Genomic DNA, 14,184 nt, shown 5'->3' with positions numbered 1-14,184 from the left:
AGGACATAGGATAAAATAAATTGACCTACTTGTTTCTCAGCAGTTTTCCAAAACGTTCGTTGTTATTAATGAAAAGTAAGGTGACGCGGTGGAGAAACAGGTAGACACAGCACAGACAGCCACACACAACTCTAAAACAACAGAAAATGAAAGTAGGGATGACCACCGATACCGGCCACACACAGAAACAATGTCCACACAAGTAGGTGGCCAAGCTGGGTGAGATCCAGCCATTCCCTATAAGGCCCAAGCCTCTGGTTGTGTTCCCGTGTCATTGAGATCTCCTAAGATGACCATAGACCAGTCATTCCCAAAATGGGTGCTACATGGCTCTTGTAGGGTTGCCTCTGAATGGTGGTCCAGGACCAAATCATATTATTTGTGGTCAAAGTGATGGATAAACCAGTTGGGGTGGCAACCAATGATAAGTCAGTGTAGACTACAGTAAAAAAAAGTTTGGGGTCACCCAGACAATTTCCTTTTTTACATGAAAACTGACTAATATACCGCTTTCAGATAGCAAAAGGCAGGGTCACACGGGGACTTTGAAACGGTTCATTCCCGGTATGAACCTGCATTTTACTCACTCTGTCGCCTTCAGCGACCCAGCAATATTGCTGGTTTGCTGATGCCATGAGGGGGAAGAGCAGCATTGGGGGTGGGGAGGAGGCAGCGCTTGGAGCTAGCACTGCTCCAAGCACTCCACCTCCACCAGTGTGAACGGGACCTGGTTAGGGTCCCATTCACACTGCCCAGCAACGAACCAGTAAGAACCCTGCTTTTTTACCAGTTCATAATGCTAGGTTGCTGGACCCAGTAAGCCCTTTCAGATCATGCCTATTACCGGGTCGGACTGGCAACAAACCGGAACGAACCGCAGTAATTAGGTGCGAACTGGAAGGGGTATTATTTATCAAATGCGTTGCAAAATTTATAGAACATATAGGGGTAAATTTACTAAGCCAAAATCGTAAAAAATAGGTGTATTCGTACTCAGAAATACATCTATTTTTTACACATTCGTATTTTCGGGATTTACTATTTACTTATTCGTATTGATGGCAAATATGAATGAATACACCATCGATAGAATATGAATAGGAATCACCATTCAAAAGAATGGTGATTCCTAATTTACTAAGCGGCCGAATTAAAATAAGCTGCCGATAATATGCCAGGAAAATAGACTTAATTTTCCTGCCATGTTTGGCAGAAGCCTGCACAGGTCAGTCAGATCCGTGCAGGCGTCAGTGTAAAAAAAAAAAAAAGGTTAAATAAATGATAATAAAAAAAAAAAAAACAGTGTGGGATCCCCGAAACCAGCTCCAGGCTCAAAGAGCTGGGGCTGGTTTTAAAAAATCAGGGAACAATTGACATAGGTCTCCGCTGAATTTTTAAAACCAGCCCCAGGCTCCAGGGCTGGGTCTGCTTCCCAAAATACGGGGGATAAAATGAATAGGGGTCCCCTGTATTTTAAGAACCAGCCCCAGTCCCAACCAGCCAGCAGGGTAATGCCACAGCCGGGGGGAGTCCTGAGTCCCCTCCAGAACTTACCGTATATACGGCCGCTAATACGAATGAAGAGAATGAATACTCCATCGGCGATTACAGAGCAGTCGTATCTGACTGTTTTGTAAATTCCCTTCCGGAATACGAATTTGCATACGGCTGAAACAGCCATATGCAGTCGTAGTCATTCGTATTAAGAATATGAAAAATCGTATTCTTAATAAACTTCCCCCCATAATCAGGACATTGGAAGGTTAGAAATAATGACTTTTATTTGAAATAATAATTTTGTCCTTCAGACTTTGCATTGGTCAGTGAATGCTCCTTTTGCAGCAATTACAGCATTGCAGGTCTTTGGCATTCTCGCTGGTAATTTGTTGAGGTAATCTGAAAAAATTTCACCCTCCCACAAGTTGGATTGGCCTGATGTACACTTACATAGAAACATAGAATTTGACGGCAGATAAGAACCATTTGGCCCATCTAGTCTGCCCCTTTTTTACCCTTCAGGTAAACTCAACCCTTTTTAATCCTTATTTCTTTGTAAGGATATTCATATGCCTATCCCGAGCATGTTTAAATTGTTCTACTGTCTTAGCCTCTACCACCTCTGATGGGAGGCTATTCCACTTATCCACTACCCTTTCTGTGAAGTAATTCTTTCTAACATTTCCCCTGAACCTACCTCCCTCCAGTTTCAGTGCATGTCCTCGTGTTTTATTACTTGTTTTCCTTTGAAGAAAATTTCCCACCTGTACTATGTTAAAACCCTTGATATATTTGAAGATTTCTATCATGTCCCCCCTTTCCCTTCTCTGCTCCAAACTATACATGTTAAGATCTTTTAGTCTATCCAGGTAAGTTTTGTGATGTAGGCCATGAACCATTTTAGTTGCCCTTCTTGTGTACCATACGGTCAAGCTGCTCCCACAGCAGCTCAATGGGGGTGAGATCTGGTGACTGCGCTGGCCACTCCATTACAGGCAGAATACCAGATGCCTGCTTCTTCATTAATTAGTTCTGGTATAATTTGGAGGTGTGCTTTGGGTCATTGTCCTGTTGGAGGAGGAAATTGGCTTCAATCAAGCGCTATCCCCAAGGTATAGCATGGCATTGCAAAATAGAGTGATAGTCTTCCTTATACAAAATCCCTTTTACCTTGTACAAATCTTCCTCTTTCCCAGCACCAAAGCAGCCGCAGACCATCACATTACCTCCACCATGCTGACAGGTGGCGTCAGGCAGTCTTCCAGCATCTTTACACTTGTTCTGTGTCTCACAAATGTTCTTCTTTGTGATCCAAACACCTGAAACTTCCATTCGTCTGTCCATAACCCTATTCCAATCTTCCTCTGTCCAATATCTGTGTTCTTTTTCCCATATTAATCTTTTCCTTCTATTGGCCAGTCTCAGATATGGCTTTTTCCACTCTGCCTAGAAGGCCAGCATTCCGGAGTTGCCTCTTCACTGTAGACGTTGATACTGGGGTTTTCGGGTACCATTTAATGAAGCTGCCAGTTGAGGACCAGTGAAGCATCCATTTTTAAAACTAGAGACTCTAAAGTACTTGTATTTTTGCTTAGTTGTGCACTTAGGCCTCCCACTTTTTACTCTTTTTACTCTGGTTAGAGTCTGTTTGTGCTGTTCTCTGAAGGGAAAAGTACACACCATTGAAGGAAATGTTCAGTTTTCATTATAGAAGAACAAGAATAGACTGTCGAGTTTTCTTTTTCTGGACTTTTTGAGAGAACCCACACATGTGATGTTCCAGATACTCAACTAGCTCAAAGAAAGGCCAGTTTTGTAGCTTCTCTAATGAGAAAACCCATTTTCAGCTGTGCTGACATAATTGCACAAGGGTTTTCAAGGGTTTTCTAACCCATTAGTCTTCTATGCGATTACCAAACACAATGTACCTTTAAAAACCAGACGTTTGCAGCTAGTCATTTACCACAGTAACAATGTATAGAGGGTATTTCTGATTCATTTAATGTTATCTTCATTGAAAAAAACCCCAGTGCATTTCGATCAAAAATAAGGGCATTTCTAAATGACCCCAAACTTTTGAATGGTAGTGTATGCGTCAGCCTTAGTAGAAGTATATAAGTGACAACTGCTGCAATACTGGACTTTGTGTCTATGGTACTGGATTGGTAATAAAAGCAGTCAGATGGTGCAACTATACTCTACACCACAAGTGCTGACTCCAGCTATGGACAACATATCCTTTATGAGCCTTTATTTACACAATGTCGACATATTACACAGCATTTATACATAGCATGACGTCTGTTCATGCAGTGTTTCCACCTCTGGTCTTCCACGTGTTTTACCTTAGCAGAGGCATAGTGATATGGCTCTCTCAATGCACAAGCTTAGAGACCTGCTCTATGGTCGAGAATAATAACCTATTTCTGCCTTATCTATAATAATAATAATAATAATAATAATAATGGATTGTTGTCATGGATCTCAGACTCTTTCTAAACCTCCATCTTCCATAGAAAATATTCTTTACATGGCGAAATGCAGGTTATTCACAAAGTGAGGATAGACTTGTCGAGGGCAGCAATAACCGCAGATACTCACCCTAAGATGGCGTAGGACAGATATTCAGGGAGGTCAAAGGGGAATTCTACCCTCCAGCTTGTGCTAAAGAGAACCGCAACAGTCTCTGGGAGGAGGGTGAGAGAGAGAACAGGTGAATGCTGTTTTCTGCAGTCAGTCCACTTCTGCCACTGATGGTATGGGATGCCCATCTCACACATGTAGACAACCCATCGATGTACCCAAGCCCCCACAATACCATGATAAACAGGACTCACCTCTCTCCCTATTAATCACGGCCAGCAGACGAAACATTAATGCTGCACATGTAGCTGCGAAAAAGCCTCGCCAGTAATCCCTGATGGCGAAATGCGTAGCCGTTGCCTCCACACTGAACAGGACACCTGGTGGAGCAGGAAACAGCTTGGAGTTAGCCACTCATGCCACTTACCACTTTGCCCTCCTAAAATATGATATACTGCCTTTTTCTCTAAGGCAGGACGCGATGAATGATAACAACCTCAATAATGGTTACACAGACCCCATTGTGTAACATCTTATCCCATAAACTCAGCTTGAGAGCTCCATAATGGGTGAGGAGTGACCTCTCTTCTTCTGAACTGGTCCCAAGCCAAGGAGACTGTGGCCACCTTCAGCATGGGAAGCCCTAAGCAGAATGGTGAAGGCAGCACACCAGTTAATTGTGGATCTTAGACATGCTCCTTAGAGCTTCTTCTACTAAAGCAGAAAAGACAGATAAGGCAACATCTTAGAAGAAGCAGTCATTTTGGGCTAAGAAGACACCTTTCTTCAAGTCCCAAAATAATTTTCGGTACTCTTTACTTAGAAGGGCGCCCATCTCGGCCATCTCGGGCATTGAATGCACTAAAAAATCAGGTGCGATGCGACAGACGAGATGCCCGAGATTTCCCATAGGGAACAATGTTAAATGTCTCAATTGACCCGATTTTCCTGTTCAATGCCTCAATTGACCCAATTTTTCCATAGGAAACAATGTTAAATGGGCCACAGAGGCCAAATAGGCACCCTGAAGTGAATAATGGCCACCCGAATTGTTAACGCCACCCCACGATCAACGTCAACCCGAAGCGTGGCGAGCGCAGCGAGCCCGCGAGGGGCGGCGGTACGCGTCCTACGACCTTTTCATACCCCCACTATCCACGTCGGCGTGGAGTTGAGAATAGAAAGTGTGGCGAGCGCAGCGAGCCACCGAGCCCGAAGCGTGGCGAGCGCAGCGAGGTATCCGCGTCCCCTCGCGGGCTTCACAGCTGTCCGCGTACCCTCGCGGGGCTCGCTGCGCTCGCCACGCTTCGGGCTCGGTGGCTCGCTGCGCTCGCCACACTTTCTATTCTCAACTCCACGCCGACGTGGATAGTGGGGGTATGAAAAGGTCGTAGGACGCGTACCGCCGCCCCTCGCGGGCTCGCTGCGCTCGCCACGCATCGGGTTGACGTTGATCGTGGGGTGGCGTTAACAATTCGGGTGGCCATTATACACTTCAGGGTGCCTATATGGGCCATTTAACATTGTTTCCTATGGAAAAATCGGGTCAATTGAGGCATTGAACAGGAAAATTGGGTCAATTGAGACATTTAACATTGATCCCTATGGGAAATCTGCCCGAGATTTTTTACTAACGATGCCCACGATCAAAATCGTGGGCGCCCTTCTAAGTAAAGAGTACCTAATTTTCCCTACGTGCAAGAGGAACATCTGTTTATTTCTTCCAGACGATATGGTAAAGTCTTTGTATTGATCAGGTATTTAGTGACCAATTCTGTAGCCTCTATGAGGGCCAATCTGACCTGCAAGCCCATAGATGGTAGGGATATGTTTGGACAGCTGAGGGTTTCCCACAATAGGATCTTTCTAACAAAGGATTAAATTCCTTTCAGAATGAAGACTCCCCATTGTCAAGGTAACAGGAACAGTTTGGAACTTAATAGGATCTGCCCTAAGGGTGTTTTTGTCTCAGCCAATGAGTGAGTCCATTGTCTTTATCAGTAATATTTGAAGGGCCCCATCCACTAGGCAGACTTGGCCTGTTTTCTTCAGATTCAGATGGATCTGGCTGACCGATCTAAAGGGAAAAGCCCAAATCTGAGCTCTCTCAGATCAGATGTGCGGCTGAGTCTCAGGACCATCTGACCAAAAAATCTTACGTGCTGCCCCAAAGATCCATCTGATCTGAAGCTGTCAGGGGTTTATCATAAAACTGGTTAGATGTATCTGAAGGGAATAGAGTGAACATTTAGCCCAGGGTCATGTCAGATTCCTAGGGGAGAGTTCAATGGAAATCTGAAGAGATTTACAGCTTCAGAATGACCACTGATCTCTGGAGTTGCCTGCAACTTTCTACCTGTTATCTAGGAACCATCATTTCCGCAGATCCATCTGAAGAATATAGAGGTGCAGGAATTTGCAGAGTTTATCAAACTCTTGAACAAACTCTATCCAGATCATCCAGCAATCATAAATCCAGAACTACAAGGAAGCCAAAGAGTATCCTTCAATGGGCACCAGAATACACTAACCAAGCAGCTCAGATGCTCCACTCAGGCAAGTGGCCAAATGCCATCTCCAGATGCCATTGGGCAATGGATGTAAGTTTGTCAGAGCTTGTTAAATAGCTTGTCAACTATCTAGCACAACCAGAGGACTCAGACAAGACTATCTTGTCTGACTGGAATGGACAACCTACCTCCTACGGGAGCAACAAAGCAGCACGCCACGCCCACTGCGGCTCCGGCTATCAACAGCTCATACTTCCTGCCCGGATTCTGCAAGAAGAGGACACATTGCAGGGATCTGTGCAGGGGCATTGCCAAATTACTTGGGTATTACTGCAGAGTCTGATCCCTCAGATATGGACTCTGATGGGATAATAGTGTCACACACAGGATACCTATAAGTTATAGGGTCAGTGTCCCCTCTGATGGGATAATAGTGTCTTACGCACAGGATACCAATATGTTATAGGGTCAGTGCCCCCTCTGATGGGATAATAGTATCACACACACATGGTACCTATAAGTTATAGGGTCAGTGTCCCCTCTGATAGGATAATAGTGTTACACACACACAGGATACCTATAAGTTATAGGGTCAGTGGCCCCTCTGATGGGATAATAGTGTCACACACACACACACACACACACACACACACACACACACAGGTTACCTATAAGTTATAGGGTCAGTGTCCCCTCTGATGGGATAATAGTGTCACACACACACAGGATACCTATAAGTTATAGGGTCATTGACCTCTCTGATGGGATAATAGTGTCACACACACAGGATACCTATAAGTTATAGGGTCAGTGTCCCCTCTGATGGGATAATAGTGACACACACACAAACACAGGTAACCTATAAGTTATAGGGTCAGTGACCCCTCTGATGGGATAATAGTGTCACACACACACGCAGGATACCAATAAGTTATAGGGTCAGTGTCCCCTCTGATGGGATAATATTGTTACACACACAGGATACCTATAAGTTATAGGGTCAGTGTCCCCTCTGATGGGATAATAGTGTTACACACACAGGATACCTATAAGTAATATGGTCAGTGTCCCCTCTGATGGGATAATGGTGTCACACACACACACAGGATACCTATAAGTTATAGGGTCAGTGATCCCTCTGATGGGATAATAGTGTCACACACACACACACACACACACACACACACACACACACACACACACAAGATACCTATTAGTTATAGGGTGAGTGACCCCTCTGATGAGATAATATTGTCACACACACAGGATACCTATATGTTATAGGGTCCGTGTCCCCTCTGATGGGATAATAGTGTCACACACACACAGGATAGCTATAAGTTATAGGGTCAGTGTCCCCTCTGATGGGATAATAGTGTCACACACAGGATACCTATAAGTAATATGGTCAGTGTCCCCTCTGATGGGATAATAGTGTCACACACACACACACACACACACACACACACACACACAGGATACCTATAAGTTATAGGGTCAGTGATCCCTCTGATGGGATAATAGTGTCACACACACAGGATACCTATACATTATAGGGTTCGTGTCCCCTCTGATGGGATAACAGTGTCACACACACAGGATACCTATAAGTTATAGGGTGAGTGACCCCTCTGATGGGATAATAGTGTCACACACACAAGATACCTATAAGTTATAGGGTGAGTGACCCCTCTGATGGGATAATAGTGTCACACACAGGATACCTATACGTTATAGGGTCCGTGTCCCCTCTGATGGGATAATAGTGTCACACACACACAGGATACCTACACGTTATAGGGTCCGTGTCCCCTCTGATGGGATAATAGTGTCACACACACAGGATAGCTATAAGTTATAGGGTCAGTGTCCCCTCTGATGGTATAATAGTGTCACACACACAGGATACCTATAAATTATAGGATTAGTGCCCCCTCTGATGGGATAATAGTGTCTCACACACACACACACACACACACACACACACACACACACACACACACACACACAGGATACCTATAAGTTTTAGGGTCAGTGTCCTCTCTGATGGGATAATAGTGTCACACACACAGGATACCTATAAGTTATAAGGTCAGTGTCCACTCTGATGGGATAATAGTGTTACACACACAGGATACCTATAAGTAATATGGTCAGTGTCCCCTCTGATGGGATAATAGTGTCACACACACAGGATACTTATACGTTATATGGTTTGTGTCCCCTCTGATGGGATAATAGTGTCACACACACAGGATACCTATAAGTTATAGGGTGAGTGACCCCTCTGATGGGATAATAGTGTCACACACACACAAGATACCTATAAGTTATAAGGTGAGTGACCCCTCTGATGGGATAATAGTGTCACACACACAGGATACCTATACGTTATAGGGTCCGTGTCCCCTCTGATGGGATAATAGTGTCACACACACACACACACACACACACACAGGATAGCTATAAGTTATAGGGTCAGTGTCCCCTCTGATGGGATATCAGTGTCACACACACACAGGATACCTACAAGTTATAGGGTCAGTGACCTCTCTGATGGGATAATAGTGTCACACACACAGGATACCTATAAGTTATAGGGTCAGTGTCCCCTCTGATGGGATAATAGTGACACACACACACAGGATACCTATAAGTTATAGGGTCAGTGTCCCCTCTGATGGGATAATAGTGTCACACACACAGGATACCTATAAGTTGTAGGGTCAGTGTCCCCTCTGATGGGATAACAGTGTCACACACACACAGGATACCTATAAGTTATAGGGTCAGTGTCCCCTCTGATGGGATAATAGTGTAACACACACACATAGGATACCTATAAGTTATAGGGTCAGTGTCTCCTCTGATGGGATAATAGTGTCACACACACACAGGATACCTATAAGTTATAGGGTCGGTGACCTCTTTTTTGGACCAACAAATTTACCTCTATTGCACCAACAAGTTTGACCATGACTTTTCCTAGGAGAGTAGCGAGTATAGTTGCCATGTGCACAAATGGTCCCTTTGGAAGAGATGAAGATAAACCTAAATTACTACAATTTTAACATTTCCTTCCCACCCCTACATAACCCCACCTCTATCTTGTTCTGTATCACTCCATACTGACCCCCCCCCCCCCCACACACACACACACACAGACCATACTTGCCTACCCTCCCAGAATGGCCGGGGGGGGCCTGCAAATCGGGTCCCCCTCCCGGCCCCCCGGGAAGGGGGGCAAGTCTCCCGCATTGTAGCAACAGCCCCTGCTCTCCCCTTCCTTGCGGTAAAGATGTCCGAATTTCGCGGGTCCGTGGGGAGGGGGCTTGGCTAAAATGACACGAATTGCGGCATTTCGCTGCATTTTAACCCCTCCCCCCAGCCACGGACCCGATAATTAATGCGGCTGCCGGTCGTGGGTGGGGGGGCTTGGTGACGTCAGCCTCGCCCCGCCCACAAAACGAAGCCTCGTCCAGCCCTCCTTTCACTCCTCTCCGGACTTCTCCTATAGGAGTATAAAAAAGTCGGCATGTACATACCTCCCAACAGTCCCGATTTTATCGGGACAGTCCCGATTGTCAGGGCCTGTCCCGATGTCCCACCTGCGGGCGGCAGTGTCCCGCGGTGTGGGGGGGCTGTTGGGAGTCCCCCCTGTCAGCTGCTAAGCAGCGGGGAATAAACGCTGTGCGCACAGCGTCTATTCCCGCAGCCAGAGGGCTTGGGGCATGGCTAGAGGCTCACAGAGCCTCTGGGTCATGCCCCCATAGCGGCAAAATGGGGGCGTGGCCTCACGGAAGAGCCGCACGTATAGGCCACGCCCCAAATTAGGCCACGCCCCCGAAAATTTCGGCACGCCTCCGGCACGCGGCAGCAACGTCCCGCCTGCAGATCTCCGAAAGTTGGGAGGTATGCATGTATGACACAGACACACACAGCTCTGTCACTACACCTCCATACTGTCCTGTATCTCTCTACTATTCCTGTACTTTCCCTACACACACACAGCTCTGTCACTACACCTCCATCCTGTCCTGTATCTCACTACTATTCCTGTACTGACCGCACACACACACAGCTCTGTCACTACACTTCTATCCTGTCCTGTATCTCTCTACTATTCCTGTACTGACCCCACACACACAGCTCTGTCACTACACCTCCATCCTGTCCCCTATATCTACTATTCCTGTACCATACCTCCCAACTGTCACGATTACAGCGGGACAGTCCCGATTTTCGGGTCCTGTCCCGCTGTCCCACCCGCGGCAGGCATTGTCCCGCTGCGGGGGGTGGCAGTTGGGAGACCCCCCAATCTAATAGAATAGACGCTGTGCGCATGCGCACAGCGTCAATTCTCGTATGAAAATGAGGTTGCGGCTAATTAGCATAAAACACACCGTCATTTGCATACGCCCCACCCCCTTTTCGGGCGCTCCCGCGGCTTCGCCGCGCGAGTGTCCCTATTTCCCCAACGCAGAAGTTGGGAGGTATGCTGTACTGACCCCACACAGCTCTGTCACTACACCTCCATCCTGTCCTGTATCTCTCTACTATTCCTGTACTGATCCCACACACACAGCTGTCACTACACCTCCATCCTGTCCTGTATCTCTCTACTATTCCTGTACTGACCACACACACAGCTCTGTCACTACACCTCCATCCTGTCCTGTATCTCTTTACTATTCCTGTACTGTCCCCACACACACACCGCTCTGTCACTACACCTCCTTCCTGTCCTGTATCTCTTCTATTCCTGTACTGACCCCCCCCCCCACACACACACAGCTCTGTCACTACACCTCCATCCTGTCCTGTACCTCTGCTATTCCTGTACTGTCCCCTCCCCCCCACAGCTCTGTCACTACACCTCCATCCTGTCCTGTATCTCTACTATTCCTGTACTGTCCCCACATACACACAGCTCTGTCACTACACCTCCATCCTGTCCTGTATCTCACCGCTATTCCTGTACTGACCCCACACACACACAGCTCTGTCACTACACCTCCATCCTGTCCTGTACCTCTGCTATTCCTGTACTGTCCCCCCCCCCCACCCACAGCTCTGTCACTACACCTCCAGTAGCGCACGCAGGGGGGGGGTTTTGAGTACCCAGAAACCCCCCCTCTTTCCATAGGTACAAGAATTTTAAAAATCGGCGCTTGGGAACTGGAGATATCTGACTTCAAAGCAGTGGTCCCCATCCAAGCCTGTTAATTGCTCTTCCCAGTCAGATATTTCAGGTTCTGTCTGACTTAGTTTTTCTGAGGGTATATTCCAAAAGCTGGGACTCTCTCCCTTTGATGGACACTAGAAGCTTGTCTCTACTGTGCCCAGAACCAGAGATATCAGCCTTCCAGCAGCTGGTTACTGCTCCAGCTCCACACACCTGGTATGTAGTTTTATATTCTCGTTGGCAGATTGCTCTGCCTCCTGAACATTGATCCCCGAGTCCCCAATACCATTTGGTAGGTGGGATTCTCTAGTTTTTAATTCCATTAAAATCTAAGATTTTTTTTTCTGGGAACTGGAGATATCTGCAGTCAAGCAAGCTGTCCTCCCACCAGAAAATTGTATTATTATTATTATTTATATACATTTGGTCTATCTATAATACTTTAACTGACCCGGCGAATACTGGGGCACCTAAGTGTCCATCTCTGTGCTTTGCTCCGCCCCTCTGGAAACCCCCTTCTGAAAATCCTGCGTTTGCCACTGACCTCCATCCTGTCCTGTATCTCACTACTATTCCTGTACTGTCCCCACACACACAGGCCTGTCACTACACCTCCATCCTGTCCTGTATCTCTCTACTATTCCTGTACTGTCCCCACACAGCTCTGTCACTACACCTCCATCCTGTCCTGTATCTCACTACTATTCCTGTACTGACCCCCCACACACACAGCTCTGTCACTACACCTCCATCCTGTCCTGTATCGCTCTACTATTCCTGTACTGACCCCACACACACAGCTCTGTCACTACACCTCCATCCTGTCCCGTATATCTACTATTCCTGTACTGTCCCCACACACACAGCTCTGTCACTACACCTCCATCCTGTCCTGTATATCTCTACTATTCCTGTACTGACCCCACACACAGCTCTGTCACTACACCTCCATCCTGTCCTGTATCTCTACTATTCCTGTACTGACCTCACACACACAGCTCTGTCACTACACCTCCATCCTGTCCTGTATCTCTCTACTATTCCTGTACTGACCACACACACACACAGCTCTGTCACTACACCTCCATCCTGTCCTGTATCTCTACTATTCCTGTACTGTCCCCACATACACACAGCTCTGTCACTACACCTCCATCCTGTCCTGTATCTCACCACTATTCCTGTACTGACCACACACACAGCTCTGTCACTACACCTCCACATACCCCCCAACTTTCTGGCTCTGGGAAGAGGGACATATGCTCACTACTATTCCTGTACTCCCCCCCCCCCCCCCCCCTCCCACACACACACACGCTCTGGTAACTACACCTCTATCTATGTAGCAATACTTACCACTTTCCCCAAGAATATTGTGCTGCCCGCAGCCAGTGTGCAGGTCACACCAATTAATTTGGCAATAAATGTGCGGAAGGTGAAAAATTCATCCAGGACAACTCCCCGCAAGGTGACCTTTATCTCTGGGATTCCGGATCCTGTAACAAATGATCATTGTCAGCTCTTCTCCTTGTTTCACACTGCATGGCTGAGGTGTGTCCCCTTTGTGACCCCCTTCCCCTCTGTGTACCCTCTATGACCCCCTCCCCCCCCCTGTGTCCCCTTTGTGACCCCCTTCCCTGCTGTGTCCCCCCTGTGACTCCCTTCCCTGCTGTGTCCCCCCTGTGACTCCCTTCCCTGCTGTGTCCCCCTGTGACTCCCTTCCCTGCTGTGTCCCCTCTGTGACTCCCTTCCCTGCTGTGTCCCCCTGTGACTCCCTTCCCTGCTGTGTTCCCTCTGTGAGTCCCTTACCCGCTGTCCCCCCCCCCCCCCCGTGACGCTCTTCTCCCATGTGTCCCCTCTGTGACTCCCTTCTCTGCGGCGTCCCTCTGTGACTCCCTACCTCCCTGTGTCCCCTCTGTGACTCCCTACCTCCCTGTGTCCCCTCTGTGACTCCCTTCTCTGCGGCGTCCCCTCTGTGACTCCCTACCTCCCTGTGTCCCCTCTGTGACTCCCTACCTCCCTGTGTCCCCTCTGTGACTCCCTTCTCTGCGGCGTCCCCTCTGTGACTCCCTACCTCCCTGTGTCCCCTCTGTGACTCCCTTCTCTGCGGCGTCCCCTCTGTGACTCCCTACCTCCCTGTGTCCCCTCTGTGACTCCCTCCTCTGCGGCGTCCCCTCTGTGACTCCTTACCTCCTGTGTCCCCTCTGTGACTCCCTACCTCCCTGTGTCCCCTCTGTGACTCCCTTCTCTGCGGCGTCCCTCTGTGACTCCCTACCTCCTGTGTCCCCTCTGTGACTCCCTTCTCTGCGGCGTCCCCTCTGTGACTCCCTACCTCCCTGTGTCCCCTCTGTGACTCCCTTCCCTGCTGTGTTCCCTCTGTGAGTCCCTTACCCGCTGTCCCCCCCCCCC

At 47.7% G+C, this 14,184-nt stretch overlaps 1 protein-coding gene across 1 annotated transcript in view; it reads right to left on the bottom strand.

The window, feature by feature from the left end:
• The window catches only part of LOC146076039 (chloride channel protein ClC-Kb-like), an 83,626-nt gene that overhangs the window by 24,857 nt on the left and 44,585 nt on the right, over positions 1 to 14,184 (bottom strand). The window contains exons 4-9 of the mRNA XM_083185832.1: positions 13,132 to 13,271; positions 9,541 to 9,618; positions 6,779 to 6,857; positions 4,335 to 4,460; positions 4,099 to 4,183; positions 30 to 131 (exon numbers count right to left, since the gene is read on the bottom strand). Of these exons, the coding sequence (XP_083041958.1) occupies positions 30 to 131; positions 4,099 to 4,183; positions 4,335 to 4,460; positions 6,779 to 6,857; positions 9,541 to 9,618; positions 13,132 to 13,271 (610 nt within the window). The remainder of the gene's footprint in view (positions 1 to 29; positions 132 to 4,098; positions 4,184 to 4,334; positions 4,461 to 6,778; positions 6,858 to 9,540; positions 9,619 to 13,131; positions 13,272 to 14,184) is intronic.

This window comes from Crinia signifera, chromosome 4 (genome assembly GCF_055691185.1).
Source record: "Crinia signifera chromosome 4, ASM5569118v1, whole genome shotgun sequence".
Lineage (NCBI taxonomy): Eukaryota > Metazoa > Chordata > Amphibia > Anura > Myobatrachidae > Crinia > Crinia signifera.
The sequence above is the reverse complement of the archived record's forward strand: the minus strand, read 5'-3'. Positions and strand labels throughout refer to the sequence as shown.